This window comes from Pongo pygmaeus, chromosome 1, assembly GCF_028885625.2.
Source record: "Pongo pygmaeus isolate AG05252 chromosome 1, NHGRI_mPonPyg2-v2.0_pri, whole genome shotgun sequence".
Lineage (NCBI taxonomy): Eukaryota > Metazoa > Chordata > Mammalia > Primates > Hominidae > Pongo > Pongo pygmaeus.
The window spans coordinates 177908820-177925884 of record NC_072373.2 but is presented as its reverse complement, the minus strand read 5'-3'; the positions used below and the strand labels follow the sequence as shown (position 1 = coordinate 177925884).

At 39.4% G+C, this 17065-nt stretch overlaps 1 protein-coding gene across 32 annotated transcripts in view; it reads right to left on the bottom strand.

The window, feature by feature from the left end:
* TUT4 (terminal uridylyl transferase 4) overlaps positions 1–17065 on the bottom strand; it is a 131668-nt gene that overhangs the window by 93585 nt on the left and 21018 nt on the right. For 28 of the 32 annotated variants that reach the window (XM_063655934.1, XM_063655920.1, XM_063655981.1 and 25 more), the window contains one exon: positions 8366–9176. In XM_063655934.1, coding sequence (XP_063512004.1) covers positions 8366–9083 — 718 coding nt within the window. In that variant the 5' untranslated portion in view covers positions 9084–9176. Of the gene's footprint in view, positions 1–8365; positions 9177–10860; positions 10971–17065 lie in introns of all 32 variants that reach the window. The other 4 variants (XM_063655918.1, XM_063655969.1, XM_054487762.2 and 1 more) reach the window with 1 other exon arrangement.

The following is a 17065-nucleotide window of genomic DNA, read 5'->3' as shown; positions in this document are numbered from 1 at the left end:
TTCTCTGAGGAGATATCATTTAAGCCAAAACCTAAAGAAAAAAATCTAGCTAACTTACCTGTAACTCTAACCTCAGATCTTGCCACGACACTTTTCACTTCATATTAAATGTGCTAGAATTAATCACCAAAGCTGCTTCAAATCTCAATGTCTTTACATATGCTACTCCATTGATGCTCCCCCATTAATATTTACCTGTCCTTCAAAACTCAGCTTAAGCACCACTTGTTTCCATAAGCCAGTCTGACATTCTCTTGTTCTATTACCCTCTATTATCTCACATTTACAGAGTAATGGAATTTGTATTCATGTATCTGTCTCCTACATTAGATGACGGATTTCTTGATGCTAATGACCGGGGTCTTACTTTTACCTTCAGATTTTAATACAATGCCTAGATCTGAGCTAATGCTCTGTGTCATGTTGAACAAATAAATCTGGATGTATCTACAAGTATTTCGAAAAAGAAATGCTCATAGATCATCAACAAATCTCTCCATTCTGTCCTCAAAAGCTAATTGCATGGCATCTAGAGGAACCCTGACAGTCAAGCCTACCTTTTGATAGCACTAATTTTCTGAACAAAGAAATGGTATGCCTCTAGAGATGGTGCATTTCCTACCACAAGAGCACAGGAGTTTCTAGACTAGGAAGGCAAACTCAGATAAGGATGTTATAAAAAGGACTCAAACACCAGAAGTATGGCTAGGTTACATAAGTGTTTCTTAAATTACACTTGGAGGAACATTGATGCACTATAAGCAACTTGCAATTATGTCCTAATATTTGGAAAAACGATTGTTTTTTAGTAACCATTTTATTATGGAAATGTAAAAGAAAAGATGAAATCCTAGTATTATTTCTACTTTTCATGAAAAAGGACAGTAAGAAGACAATATAATAATGTAAACTTCTTCTCTTTTCCATATGTATAACTGGCCTTGTGTGACAAGGTAACCAACATCAGCAAATCTTGTAAAAGTATCGTTTCTGCTAACATAAAGAATTAGAGAAAGCTGCCTATCTTTCTTCAAAAGTCAGAAATATATGAAATTATTTAATTTTCTGGACTCAACATATAAAACAAAATAATACCAGGCAGAACATCCTAAATTGTGTTCCAAATACAACAGTTCATTACATGTTAATACTCTCACAAAACAAGAATTGAAAACCTGTATCCACACAAAAACTTGTACATGAATGTTCATAGAATATTCACAATAGCCAAAGGTGGAAACAATCCAAAAACCCATTTCTGATGAATGGATAAACAAAATGTGGCATATGTATACAATGGAATATTATTCAGGTGTCATAGTCAGCTCAGGCTGCCACAACAAAATACTACAGACTGGGTCGCTTAAGCAACAGAAATTTATTTTCTCACAGTTCTGGAGACTGGAAAGTCAAAGATCAAGGTGTCAGCAGGGTCACTGTCTGGTGAGGGCTCTCTCCTGGGTTGCAAACAGCACCTTCTTGCTGTGTGTTCACATGGCCTTTCCTTACAGGAGAGAGGTTCTCTCTTCTCCTTCTTTTTTATAAGGCCAGATTAGGACCTCACCATTATGACCTCATTTAACCTTAACTACCACCTAAAAGCCCTGTTTCCAAATACAATTACGTTGGAGGTTAGGGCCTCAACATATGAATTTGGGAGGGGACATAATCCAGTCCATAACAACAGCCTTAAAAAGGAATGAGGTACTGATACACGTTACAACATGGATAAACCTTAAAAACATGACACTAAATGAAAGCCAGACACAGAAGACCACATATTGTATGACTTCATTTCTATGAAATATTTAGAATAGGCAAATACATAGAAACAAAAAGTGTATTAGTAGTTGCCAGAGGCTGGAGAAAGTGGGGAATGGGGAGTAACTCTTAATGGGCATGGGGTTTCCTTCTGGGATGATGAAATTAGACAGTAGTTATGACTGTGCAACACTGTGAATGTACTTAGTGCCACTGAATTGTATACTTTAAAATAGTTAAGATGGTAAATCTTATATGTATTTATCACCAAAAAATTTAAATATAGAGTTAGCATACAACTAGCAATTCCATTTCTAAATATATATACAGAAAAAATGAAAACATACATCCACACAAAAACTTTTACACAAATGTTCAGAACAGCATTATTCAGAATAATCAAAAGATGAAAACAATCCAAATATCCATCAACTGATGAATGGACAAACAAAATGTAATATATCCATATAATGCAATACTATTCGGCAATAAAAGGGAAAGACGTACTAATACATGCCATAACATGAATTAACTTTGAAAAAAATATGCTAAGCCAAATAAGGCAGGCACAACAGGCCACATATTGTATTATTTCATTTATATAAAATAGGCACATCTAAAGAGAGAGAAAGTAGATTCATGGTTGTCAGTGGGGAGGAGGAGCGGGTAATGAATAGTGACTGCTAATGGGTATGGAGTTTCTTTGTGGAATGATGAAAATGTTCAGAATTAGACAGTGATGGCAGCACAACTTTGTGAATATAATAAAAACTACTGAATACTTAATACTTAGATTTTTAGTAAAATATTCTTTTTTTTTTTTTGAGACGGAGTTTCACTCTTGTTGCCCAGACTGGAGTGCAGTGGTACAATCTCGGCTCACTGCAACCTCTGCCTCCCAGGTTCAAGCAATTCTCCTGCCTCAGCCTCCCAAGAAGCTGGGTGGGATTACAGGCATGCGCCACCACGCCCAGCTAATTTTGTATTTTTAGTAGAGACAGGGTTTCGCCATGTTGGCCAAGCTGGTTTCGAACCCCTGACCACAGGTGATCCGCTCGCCTCGGCCTCCCAAACTGCTGGGATTACAGGCACGAGCCACTGCACCTGGCCTTGAATACTTAAGACTTTTTAAATAAAAAAAATTGACCCAATAGCAAGACAGAAGTATATACTTTAAAAGGATGAATTTTATGACATATAAATCCCAGCTACTTGGGAGGCTGAGGCAGGAGAATTGCTTGAACCCGGGAGGTGGAGGTTGAAGTGAGCTGAGATCATGCCACTGCACTCCAGCCTGGGCATCAGAGTGAGACCCTAACTCAAAAAAAAAAAAAAAAAAAGCAAAGGAAGTTTAAGAGAGCTAGCCACATGGACATTCGGGGAATGAGTGTTTGACGCAGAGGAAAAAGCAAATGCAAAGTTCTTCTTATGGATATCTATCTTCTCAGTTGAGGAAATTCAAGAAAACCATGTGGATGGAGCAGAGAGAAAGGGTGAGAAGTAAACAAATGAGGGCAAGGCAGAGAAATAGGGGAGTGTCACAGATCGTGTAAGGCTCTACTAGCCACTGTAAGAAAACTAGCTTTTACTCTGATGGATGGGAAGCCACTGAAACACTCTAAATACTAGTAATGTGATCTGACTCATTTTAACACGATCATTCTGCTTACTACACTGAAAACACAATGAAGGGCGATGTAGTAAGATGAGTTGGTGCATGCTGCTTGAAAGCATTATCTTGACCAGCAGCATCAGCATCACTTGGGAGCTTATTAGAAATCCAATTTATCAGGCCTTATCCTAGGCTTTCTGAATCAAAACACTCTGGAAATGAGGCCCAAGACTCTGCATTTTAATATGAATCCCAAACAATTCATATACACATTAAAGTTTGAGAAACCCAGATCAAGAATACTCTCTCCTCAAATATTCACCTGGCTCATTCACCTCTTTCCTTCAAGTATTTACTCTAATGTCACTTTCTCATTGACACTTTAACTCCACCAATACCAACAGTAGCATCATTCCCTATGTCGTTCCTACTTCATTTTTCTCAAAGGATTTAAAACCACCTTACTTAACTTACTCTCTATATATATTTTTTTCTTTTTTTTTGAGATGGAGTTTCGCTCTTGTTGCCCAAGCTGGGGTGCAATGATGCGATCTCAGCTCACTGCAACTTCCACCTCCCAGATTCAAGCAATTCTCCTGCCTCAGCCTCCCGAGTAGCTGGTGTTACAGGCACACACCACCATGCCTGGCTAGTTTTTTGTATTTTTAGTAGAAACGGGACTTCATCATGTTAGCCAGGCTGGTCTTGAACTCCTGACCTCAGGTGATCCGCCTGCCTCGGCCTCCCAAAGTGCTGGGATTACAGGTGTGAGCCACCATGCCTGGCCAACTTACTACATATTTTTCTTATTTATTGTGTTTGTTATCTGTTTCATTCCACTAGAAGATTAACTCCATAAGGGTGGAATTATCAGTTCCATCACTTCCATATTCCTAATGACTAGTTCAGTTCCTGGCATGTAGTGGACACCAAAAAACAAAATTTTATTGAATGAATGAATAAATGACAAAAAGAAAAATGATGTGCCAGGTGGGAGCTAAAGTTAGGCCTAATGGAGAAGACTGAGATCAATCAAATTTCTATATAACCTATCAAATCCAAATAGATAATGATCTAGCCATGTATGGTAGCTCATGCCTATAATCCCAGCACTTTGGGAGGCCGAGGCAGGCAGATGGCTTGAGGTCAGGAGTTCGAGACCAGCCTGGCTAACATGGTGAAACCCCGTCTTTACTAAAAATACAAAAATTAGCCGGGTGTAGTGGTACATCCCTGTAGTCCCAACTACTCAGGAGGCTGAAGGACAAGAATCGCTTAAGCCCAGGAGGTAGAAGTTACAGTGAGCTGTGATGGCGCCACTGCACTCCAGCCTGGGCGACAGAGCGACTCTGTCTCAAAAAAAAAAAAAGACGGCTGGGCGCAGTGGCTCACGCCTGTAATCCCAGCACTTTGGGAGGCCAAGGCGGGTGGATTACAAGGTCAGGAGTTCGAGACCAGCCTGATCAACATGGTGTAACCCCATTTCTACTAAAAATACAAAAATTAGCCAGGTGTGGTGGCATGCGCCTGTAAATCCCAGCTACTCAGGAGGCTGAGGCAGGAGAATCACTTGAACCCGGGAGGTGGAGGTTGCAGTGAGCCAAGATCATACCACTGCACTCCAGCCAGGGCAAAAGAGGAAGACTCTGTCTCCAAAAAAAAAGATAATGATCTACATATAAAGGTTTTACTGTATTTATCTTACCGAGAATCAATCTAATAAGAAATCATTAATTCAATTATTATTAATTTGGATGTTTTCATATGGGGAAAAAAAGAAGTGCTAAACAATTACGTATAAACATGACTTCAAGGCAAATATTATACATATCATATTATACATGAATTTAAAGAGAATTCTTTAAAACATGAGAAGCACTTACTTATGAAAAATGACTGTATACTACAAATCACTTTTATTAATTTGTTAAACCAAGTTTCCCAAAAGAACCTCTACTTGGTCTACTAGCTTCCTTAAGCTAGCTTCCTGAAACTAGTTCAACTCATTCTCCATGTTAACAAGTAAAAACTGCATTTAATTGGAGTAATATAATAAGTGATAGTCATTGCCATTGCATGCCCACTGTGTCCGGTACTACATGAAACCCTCTACTGGATTATTTCACTTAATCTTTATAACATAGGCAGCAGCATCTCCACTTTTTTAAAAATGAGAAAACATTTTTCAGCGATAAGCAGTTTATTGAAGGTTACAAAGTTAATAAGTAAAGAAGCTGGAATTCAAAACCCATGCAATTTCACTCCAGAGCCCATATTCTTAACTATCTCTCTATGTCACCTCAATTATTTTGTTGACTTTAAAAGAAAAATAATCTTTGGCCAGGGCAGTGGCTCATGCCTGTAATCCCAGCACTCTGGGAGGCTGAGGCAGGCGGATCATCTGAGGTCAGGAGTCTGAGATCAGCCTGGCCAATATGGCGAAACCCCATCTCCACTAAAAATACAAAAATTAGCTGGGTGTGGTGGCAGGCGCCTGCAGTCCCAGCTACTTGGGAGGCTGAGGTAGGAGAATCGCTTGAACTCAGAGGCAGAGGTTGCAGTGAGCTGAGATCACACCACTGCACTCCACCCTGGATAACAGAGTGAAACTCTGTCTCAAAAAATAAATAATCTTTAAATCAGGTTTTTCATCAATTCAAATAACAAGACCCTTAACTAAGCGATCTTTTTTTTTTTTTTTTTGAGACAGACTCTCGCTCTGTCATCCAAGCTGGAGCGCAGTGGCGCGATCTTGGCTCACTGCAACCTCCATCTCCTTGGTTCAGGCAATTCTCCTGCCTCAGCCTCCCGAGTAGCTGAGATTACAGGCATGTGCCACCACACCTGGCTGATTTTTGTATTTTTAGTAGAGATGGGATTTCACCATGTTGGCCAGGCTGGTCTCGACCTCCTGACCTCAGGTGATCCATGCACCTCGGCGTCCCAAAGTGCTGGGATTACAGGCATGAGCCACCGCGCCTGGCCAATTAAGTGACCTTAAACACCACTATTTCCTGGCCGGGTGTAGTGGCTCATGCCTGTAATCCCAGCACTTTGGGAGGTCAAGGTGGGGGTATCACTTGAGGCCAAGAGTTCAAGACCAGCTTAGCCAACATAGTGAAACCCAGTCTCTACTAAAAATATAGAATTAGCCTGGCATGGTGGCGCACACCTGTAGTCCCAGCTGATGCAGGAGAATTGCTTGAACGCAAGAGGCAGAAGTTGCAGTGGAGCCAAGTTCACACCACTGCACTCTAGCCGGGGTGACAGAGCAAAACCCCGTCTCAAAAACAAAACCAAACCAAAACAAAAAAAAACCACCACTATTTCCTGAATCCTTCAAGTACCATGATGTTTACATTTTTCCCATATCTAAACATTACCAGTATTATCACTTACTTGATTCTGTCTCTAAACTGACTTAGTTTTTAAATTTGGCCTTGTCCTCAGACTTAATATACAATTATGAGACTGAGACACATAAAGTCAACTCTATTAAAATTCTTTGAAGTCTGTCGATATACCATCATCTGTGTACCACAAGAAATAAAAACAAGCTATATCTGAATTCTTTACCAGTGTTTCTCAAAGTGTGGCAAATAATGATTCAGAAATAGGTTCTTTTTATTTCTACATCAAGATAATGCTGTATTCTTCCAGCCATTAAAACACTAGGAAAAAAAATTATAAAAGAAATTATTTAATTTAAACAAAATCAGGATTAAAGTTACTCAAAAGACATAGACAATATTTCTAAACAATTAAAACTAAAATCAGGATCCCACAACCAAATGAATTTTACAACAGTTCTCAAGTAAACTCTAAGTGTCCTAACCAATCTGTTTCCAGTCCTTTTCCTATCAAAGAATTTCCTGCATTATACTCAAAAGGATTTTTTTAAAAATCTGATCACAGCATTACTTTACTTAAAACTCTTCCAAAGGCCGGGCACGGTGGCTCACGCCTGTAATCCCAGCATTTGGGGAGGCCGAGGCGGGCAGATCACGAGGTCAGGAGTTCAAGAACAGCCTGGCCAATATGGTGAAATCCCATCTCTACTAAAAATAAAAAAGTTAGCCAAGCATGGTGGAAGGTGCCTATAGTCCCAGCTACTCAGGAGACTGAGACAGAATTGCTTGAACCCGGGAGGCGGAGGTTGCAGTGAGCCGAGATCGCACCACTGCACTCCAGCCTGGGCAACACAGCAAGACTCTGTCTCAGAAAACAAAAAACAAAAAACAAAAAAAACTCTTCAATGGCTTCTGAAAATACTCAGGATAAAGTCCAAACTTTCTGGCATGGCTTAGAAGGCCCTGATATTCCTGTGTTCCCTTTCAGTTGCATCTTTTGCCGTTCTCAACCTCAACTTTCTGCTCTAGCCATACTAAGTCTCAGTAATACTCAATCTCACAATTTATATCACCTATTTTGTCTGCCCAAAGTCTAAATCTCACTGTTTAATCATGTGCTCTCTCAACTTCAATTAAGTTTTTGGCACTGAAAATCATTGTTTATCTGTATCACCCTCCTATCAGACTGGAAGCTTCCTTGAAGTTTAGGGCTATGGGTTTTTTTGTTTTTGTTTTTTTTGTTGTTGTTTTCCATTGTAAACAAATGCTTGATATATATATAAGAAGAAGAATTCAATACATACATATTTGGTGAATGAATGAGCAATACATTATCAAGACCATTTAAACAGAGTGTGTATGTGTACGAGCACGTGTGTACCAACTAAAGAAGATACTAAATTTTTATTTGCACAGTCTTTGTACCTACCATAATAAATGAAAAGGCTTTTTTTTTAGCTTCACCAAGGATCAATCTAGTAAGAAACCATTAATTCAAATATTATTAATGTGGATGTTTTCATATAGGAACAAAAGTGCTAAACAATTATGTATAAACATGACTTTTTATAATTAAAATGGTTAAACCAGGGATAATCTAAAGAACATTAATATACAAAAATCCCTCCAAAAAATGACTTACTTAAATCGTCCAATACGTCTTCAATTCCTGAAGCACTATCATCAGAATCACCAGTATTATCTGTACATGTCCGTTGCTTCTGAGATCGTGGTGAGTTTTGCAGAGCATATTTTTCTCCCTCTACAGCTTCAATATTCACTTTGTCCACAGAAGTAAAGGAGCTTGGAATTTTTTTTCCAATCTGTTGTAATTCTGTCTTCTGTCTCATGTCTTTCAACAGTAAACCGGGTCCCTTTTCTGCTTCTGCTGGTGAACTCGGTACCTTTTCTGACTTCATCTGATAACTGGATGCTTTTTCTGCTTTCACTGAATTAGGTGACTTTGGTGATTTTTCTGCTTTTGCCTGTAAACTGGTTGCCTTTTCTAATTTTACCTGTGAAACGGTTGCCTTTTCGGCTTTCACCGGTGAATTAGGAAATTTTTTTGCTTTGCAATGACTTTGATCTCGAAGGACTAACCCCAAATCTTTAGGACCCGCAAGGTTGGCAGCATTTACTTTACATGATTTAACTTCTGTTTTTTCTACACAAATATCATTTTGCTTATTTTTTTTACTACTATTCCTATTTGGAGAGCTGTTCCCAATTTCTTTTATGGATTTATCATTTCTAGCTTTCAATGTTTGATTACCTATAACTTGAACTGCTTTGCTTTCTTCACAAATAACATTCTTCTTTGGTTCATGATTTTCACTTTTTAAGGTTTTAGACTCTTCCATTATTTGAAAATCTGTTTCTTTCCAATTGTGCTATTATAAAATGGCAGATCTCCAGTAGTTTAAATTGCTTCAAATCCAGTTTAGGCAAGCAAACTATTGGGTTAAAAAAAAAAAAGAAAAATCTGTTATTTAAAATGCAAAAACAATTTTTTTATGGTTAGACATTAAAAAAACAATTTTTTTAACTTGTTCTAAAACCTGAAGAAATCATTAAAAAAAAAAAAAGACAAAACTCAGAAAACTATATGAGAAGGAGTTACGGTGCACTAGGTAAATAGCCAAATGCTCATCAAGGGAATTCTAATGTAATTGTGGTAAAACAGCACCAAAATAAAGAATTTTAGAAGTAAAGGTTGTTTCATATTTCTTTAAGAATTTCAATAGAAAACTAAAACTTGCAATTGAATATATCACAATTAACATGAAAGGAAACAGAATAAAGAAAACACAAGAATTCCAATCTTGGCTGGGTGTGGTGGCTCATGCCTGTAATCCCAGCACTTTGGGAGGTCAAAACGGGTGGATCACCTGAGGTCAGGAGTTCGAGACCAGCCTGACCAACATGATAAAATCCCGTCTCTACTAAAAATACAAAAATTAGCCAGGCATGGTGGCATGCGCCTGTAATCCCAGTTACTCAGGGGCTGAGACAGGAGAATCACTTGAACCCGGGAGGCAGAGGTTGCAGTGAGCCAAGATCACGCCATTGTACTCCAGCCTGGGCAACAAGAAGGAACAAAACTCCATCTCAAAGATGGAGAATCCCAATCTTTATGTGCTATAAATGAATCCGTTTATGGAATCCTAAATGGTAAAATCTTGCCCACAAGACTTTACCACCAACTAGCATCTATTTGTACCTCTAGCCTACCTCGAACTTGACTCTCTAAATATGGGAAAACAATAGACTTTCTCCACCTTGAAGTAAAAATGGGTTCAAATGAATTCGCTGAAGTATACTTTAAAAACCAACAGGGGCCAGGTGCAATGGCTCATGTCTGTAATCCCAACGCTTTGGGAGGCCAAGGCAGGCGGATCACGAGGTCAGGAGTTCAAGATCAGCCTGACCAACATAGTGAAACCCTGTCTCTACTAAAAACACAAAAATTAGCTGGGCATGGTGGCACATGCCTGTAATTCCAGCTACTCGGGAGGCTGAGGCAGGAGAATTGCTTGAACGGGGACCCAGAAGGCGGGGGGGTTGCAGTGAGCCAAGATCGCACCACTGCACTCCAGCCTGGGCCACAGAGTAAGACTCTGTCTCAAAAACAACAACAACAAAAAGGAACTTAAGAGTTAAAAGAAAAAAAAAGTAACAGTAATAATCTCTATGACACTATAATAGTGAGTATCTGTCATTATACATTTGTATAATGATACAAAATGCAAATTACCAAGAATGAACCCTAAAGTAAACTATAGACACTGGGGGATAAGGTATCAATGCGGGCCAATGTAGGTTCATCCACTGTAATAAACATGCTACTCTGGTGCCAGATGTTGAAAGTGGGGGAGGCTATGCATGTGTGGATGCAGGGTATACATGGCAACTTTGTACTTTCTGCTCAATTTTGCTGTGAACCTAAAAGTGTTCTAAAAAATAATGTCAGCCAGGCATGGTGGCTCATGCCTGTAATCCCAGCACTTTGGGAGGCCGAGGTGGGCAGATCACAAGTTCAGGAGTCTGAGACCAGCCTGGCCAACATGGTGAAACCCCGTCTCTACTAAAAATACAAAAATTAGCCAGGTACGGTGGTGGGCGCCTGTAAACTCCTACCTATTTAAGAGGCTGAGGCAGGAGAATTGCTTGAATCCGGGAAGCGGAAGTTGCAGTGAGCTGAGATCGCGCCACAGCACTCCAGCCTGGGTGACAGAGCAAGACTCCATCTCGGAAAAAAAATAATAATAATAATGTCAAGGCTGGGCACTTGGCTCACACCTGTAATCCCAGCATTTTGGGAGGCCGAGGTTGGCGGATTGTTTGAGTCCAGGAGTTCAAGACCAGCCTGGACAACATGGTGAAACCCCATCTTTACAAAGAAAATAAAAATTAGCCGGCCACTGTGGCATGCGCCTGTAGTCCCAGCTACTTAGGAGGCTGAGGTGGGAGCATCGCTTGAGACCAGGAGACAGAGGCTGCGGTGAGCCAAGATTGCAACCCTGCATTCCAGCCTGGGCAACAGAGTGAGACCCTGTCTCCAAAAAAAAAAAAAAAAAAGATTTTATTTAAAAAATCTGGATGTTTTTTACTATTCACTTTGCCCTATATACCTTAAATTCAGATCCGTTTCTAAACAAAGATTAATAATATGAATAAAAATTAGAGTCCTTCTGCCAGCAAAAGCAAACTGCATAGAATTAAAACGTACCATCTTTGATTTTACTTGGTTGATTTACTAAATTACAAATTTAGGTAAACATCTCTATCACATAACTTTACATCATATAAACAAAAAAATCTTACCTAAAAAAGAGTTCACTCTTTAATAATCGCTCACTGCAGCCTGGAACTCCTGGGCTCAAATGATCCTCCTGCCTCAGCCTCCCAAGCAGCTAAGAACACAGGTGCACACCACCACACCTGGCTAATTTTTTTTTTGTTGTAGAGACAAAGTCTCACTATGTTGCCCAGGCTTGTCTCAAATTCATGGCCTCAAGTAACCCTCCCACCTCAGTCTCCCAAAGCACTGGGATTACAGGAATGAGCCACCACACTTGGCCAATAATTCTGCTTTATAGTGCAGTCCTCTACATTCTCTGCCTTGCTTTTCCAGAGTAATATTGTCTTTTACTTTAAAAATGTAATAGGTTCTTCTTTCTAAATTATTATAATGAAAATTAAAGTCAAAACCATACTAGATTTGGTGTCAGTTGGAGTCTAGCAAAGTATTTTTAAAAATTTTTTAATTAAAAAAATTTTAAACCACACTATATTTTCACCATTAATATTTTGACTAACATTTTCCAGTAAAAGCTATAGAAACTTACAACTGCAAAAGAATGCTTTTGCTCCTAATTTTTATACATATGAATTTGTTTAATTAATACATTTTGCTTTTATTATTCTTGATAAGGTGTTTTACATAACTGTCAGAAAAGCTGTCAAAACATATGACTATTTCTAAATTCTTATGAGAACTGCTGCAGGTTCCTCGTTTTAAAAACTAAAATGAGCTCTATTTCAAAAATTAAAATGAGCTATATTTCTAAAAGATTAGTTTTACCTTGTCTAGTAACCAAAATATCTTTGAATTTTTAATGCTAGTCTGCTATTACAATTCTTTAATAATTTTGTAGATGTCATCTGACAAAAGCCATAAACAATAAAGATCTGAAATAACAATGCTGATCCACAATTTTGCTTGTAAAACATTTTAGACAATTTATTCATCCACTCAAAAAATACTCCATAAATCAAGTTTGTATACATAAACAAAAGCTACAAAGAGTAAAAAAAGAAAAAAAATCAATGTACCTAATATAAATCAATGTACCTGGAGAGTCCCAGGCTCAGAAAATTGACAGGTTTTCATTTTGAGTAATCTTTTTTTTTTCCTTCTTTCTTGAGACATAGTCTTGCTCTGTCATTCAGGTTTGGGGGTAAAGTGGCACAATTACGGCTCACTGCAGACTTGACCTCCCCAGGCTCAAGCAAACCTCCCATCGCAGCCACCCAACTAGCTGGGACTACAGGTGTGTGCCACCATGCCAAGTCAATTTTTGTATTTTTTGTAGAGACAGGATTTCGCCGTGTCACCCAGGCTGGTTTTGAAGTCCTGAGCTTAAGTGATCCTCCTGCCTCGTCTTCCCAAACTGCTAGCACTACAGGCATGAGCCACTGCGTCAGCCACTTTGAGTAATTTTTCATATAACTAAAAATACATTTAAATTACTAATAGGAGGTTGCAGTGAGCCGAGACCACGCCATTGCACTCCAGCCTGGGTGACAGAATGTGACTCCATCTCAAAAAAAAAAAATTGCTAATAGGAATATGTGTTATGAAAAAGACTGTATTTTCTCATCTTCCTCACCTTTATTTTTTACTTTTTAAGGGTACATAGTAGGTGTATATATTTATGGGGTACAAGAGATGTTCCAGTACAGGCACGCAATGTAAAACAAGCGCATCATAGAGAATGGGGTATCCATCCCCTCAAGCATTTATCTTTTGAGTTACAAACAATCCAATTACACTCTTTATTTGTAAAAGTACAATTAAGTTATAATTAATGATAATCGCCCCCACATCTTTTCTTGTAAGAGTAGCCAATGTCTTATTGCCTCAAAAATTTTATCACAAAATTGCTATTTTCAATTTTTTCTTTGAAGCTATTAAGAGTACAAAATTTTCCCCAAAAAGCTGTAATTCCTAGATATGAAGTTCTCTCTGAGGAGACAGTATTTTGAAGATAAGGCTCAGCTGGGCACAGTGACTCACACCTGTAATCTCAGCTGCATAGGAGGCTGAGGTAGGCTGATTGCTTGAGCTCGCAAGTTCGAGGCCAGCCTGGGCAACATGGTAAAACCCTGTCTCTACAGAAAATACATAAATTAGCCAGGTGTGATGGTATGCACCTGTAGTTTCAGCTACTTGGGAGGCTGAGGTAGGAGGATGGCTTGAGCCCAGGAGACAGAGGTTGCAGTGAGCTGAGATAGCACCACTGCACTCCAGGCCAGGTGATAGAGCCAGAACTTGTCTCAAAAAAAGAAAAGAAATGAAGGCTCACTGCTTCCCCTGCACACTTTACTTGGTTGAAACAAATAAAAATAATAGAATTCAAATAACCTCAAATCATGGAAAAAAATATTATCAGAACTAACCTCTAGTTCTTGGTTACATTTTTAGAATGTGGTAAATGGGCATTAAATGAAATTCTAACCTTAAATAACCAACTATATCTTAATAATTATCAAGAAAAAGTACTTTTTTTTTTTTTTTTTTTTTCAGAGCCAGGGTCTCCGTGTGTCACCCAGGCTGGGGTGCAGTGATGCCATTCTAACTCACTACAGCTTTGAATTCCTGGGCTAAGGCGATCCTCCCAGCTGACGTGGCTGGACTGGGGGGCCACACTTAATGAACCATGGCTGTAAGAAGTGATCCTGAAAGTGATCCTGAAAGCACAAATGAAGGGACTTCTGTACAGTCTTACAGTGAACAATCTGATTCATGTCAGTCTCCCCATGAGATTCTCAAGTCTATGAGGTAAGAAATCATTTCTGATTTTGCTTATCAGTACATCTTCTGGGCATACCATAGTGCCTAATACAAAGTAGGCACCCAATAAATGCGTTAAATGGATTTTTTAAAAGTAATCTGAATTATTTTTAATTGTTCACACTTTAAAAATACATGAAATCCAAAAGATGTTTAATTGCATCATACTTTATGTTGTCTACAATATAACTAGGAAATGTCTCTCTTTCAGAAAGCTTTCCATAACCTACTCCTCCACCCTCCTACCCAGGGTGGGCTCAGATAAGTATGCCTCTTCTTAATGAACTCTTTTTACTTTTCTCACAGCACTTAGCACTTAAACCTATTTATGTGTTTACTTCCTATCTGAACAGTAGAGACTGTCTTTTCTCATCTTTTTTTTTGAGACAGAATCCCACTCTGCTGCCAGGCTGGAGTGCACTCTCAGCTCACTGCAACCTCCGCTTCCCGGGTTCAAGCAAATCTCCTGCCTCAGCCTCCTGAGTAGCTGGGACTACAGGCGTGTGCTACCACGCCCAGCTAATTTTTGTATTTTTAGCAGATACGGGGTTTTACCATGTTGGTCAGCATGGTCCTGACCTCACGTTCTGCCCGCCTCGGTCTCCCAAAGTGCTGGGATTACCACGCCTGGCCTCTAATCTGTTTTTAATAAAACAAATACATTTACATGGTTGAAAAACAGTACTGTCTTGCCAACTCCCAATTTCTCTCCTCAGAAGCAACTACCTACTTTCAATTATTTTTATTTATCTCCATATTTCTAAATAACATGCTTAAGATAATACTTCTTGTTTTGTTTTAGCTTTTTTTTTTTGATACAGTATCTCACTCTGTCACCCACGCTGGAGTGCAGTGGCATGCAGTCATGGCTCACTGCAGCCTTGACCCCCTGGGCTCAAGCCAGCCTCCCACCTCAGCCTCACAGGCACACACGACCACACCTGGCAATTTAAAAAAAAATCTTATGGAGACAGAGTCTCACCATGTTGCCCAGGCTGTCTCGAACTCCTGGGCTCAAGCGATCCTGCTGCCTTGGCCTACCCAAGTGCTAGGATTACAGGCATGAGCTACCATGCCCGGCCTTAGCTATTATCTGCTAACTTCCTACATGAAAGGTATGGATTTAGCTATCTCAAATATTCCCCCTAAAAACATATATAACTGTGCAACGTAAGTACCTCCCCACCCTACCACCATCCTCCTAGGATGATTTTAATAAGATATGCCAATATTATTCACAGTTAAGCCAACTATACTGTAGCACAGAGTTTCCTAGATGTCCCTAAAAATTACTTTCTCCTTTTTCCTGAGCACATGACTAGTCTACATTTCACAAACTTCTCTGCAGTCTGATGTGGCCTTCTGATAAAGTTCTTACTTCCTCATGCTCTCTTTCTCTTCTCACTGAATAAAATTCTCAACTGCCCAGCTTCAATCATCCAACCAACCATCATGTTCTAATCCAGACCAGTGAGTCTCAAACTTTTGTGTATAGGAATAAACAACTAAATGCGATTCGATTCAGTAGATTGGGAGTGGGTTCCGATATTCTGCATTTCAAACAAACCCAGGTCATGTCCACTCAGCTAGTCCTTGGCCATACTTTTGGTGAGACAGCAGGATCAATGTAACTTAGGCCCCTGAATGTCCACATGGAACAAACTACTCATCTAGATTTCCTGACCACTTATCCAGCAACTATTATATGAGAAAGGAATAAAACTCTTTGTTTTTTAAGCCACTCTATTACTGGATCTACCTTTTGACTTAAGAAATATATATACTTAATCACATTTCCCTTTTGGTATACTTTTCAGTTTTACCTGAAATTAATTGCTGCTTCATTTTTCTTAAGCTTCTTCTACATACCTATCAATAATTCATTGACAGAACTATAAATATCTTCTCAGTAAGATCAAACACATCAAGTAATTTGGTTTTGTTGTTGCTGTTCTCTCCTTGGATATCCCTTCTTGGGAGCTTTCTGGTCGTTACTATACTTTCACTACAGTTGTCGTTATACTGAGACTTCCTTTCACTATCATCCTACCAATTCCCTTACACTGTCTCATGTTGACTCTTCTTTTTACCTCTTCCATGATTTACTCCCTTGTTTTTGGTGGAACATACCCTCCAGCAGCTTTCTAAGAAAGGAAACATGAGGCCAGGCACAGTGGCTCACGGCTGTTATCCGAGCACTTTGGGAGGCTAAGGCAGGTAGATCACTTGAGGCCAGGAGTTCAAGACCAGCCTGGCATGGCGAAGTCTCGTCTCTATTAAAATACAAAAAAAATTTAGCCAGGTATGGTAGCACACACCTGTAATCCCAGCTACTGGGGAGACTGAGGCACAAAAATCACTTGAACCTGGGAGGCGGAGATTGCAGTGAGCTGAGATTGCGCCACTGCACTCCAACTTGTGCAACAGTGTGCGACTCAAGTCTCAAAAAAAAGGAAGAAAACACGAAAGACATTGAAGAAAATAATTATGCCCCACTTTCGATATTTCATTCTATGTAGAGGGATACCCGTTATCATAACATTCCTGACCTCTTTCCACTCCCCTCATTCATTCCTTGCCTAAGGAGAAGAGGTAACTTACTTCATCAGTGAGTTTGGGAAAATAATCCAGACAAAACTTAGCCTCGTCCCCTCTCCTTCCCATTCTGTTCCATCATACTCTAACATTTACAAGTGTAAGCCTCACATAGGGCCTGCAGTTGTTCAGCTCTGCTGGTTCCTGAGGGCTAAGTCTGCCTAATTCTGG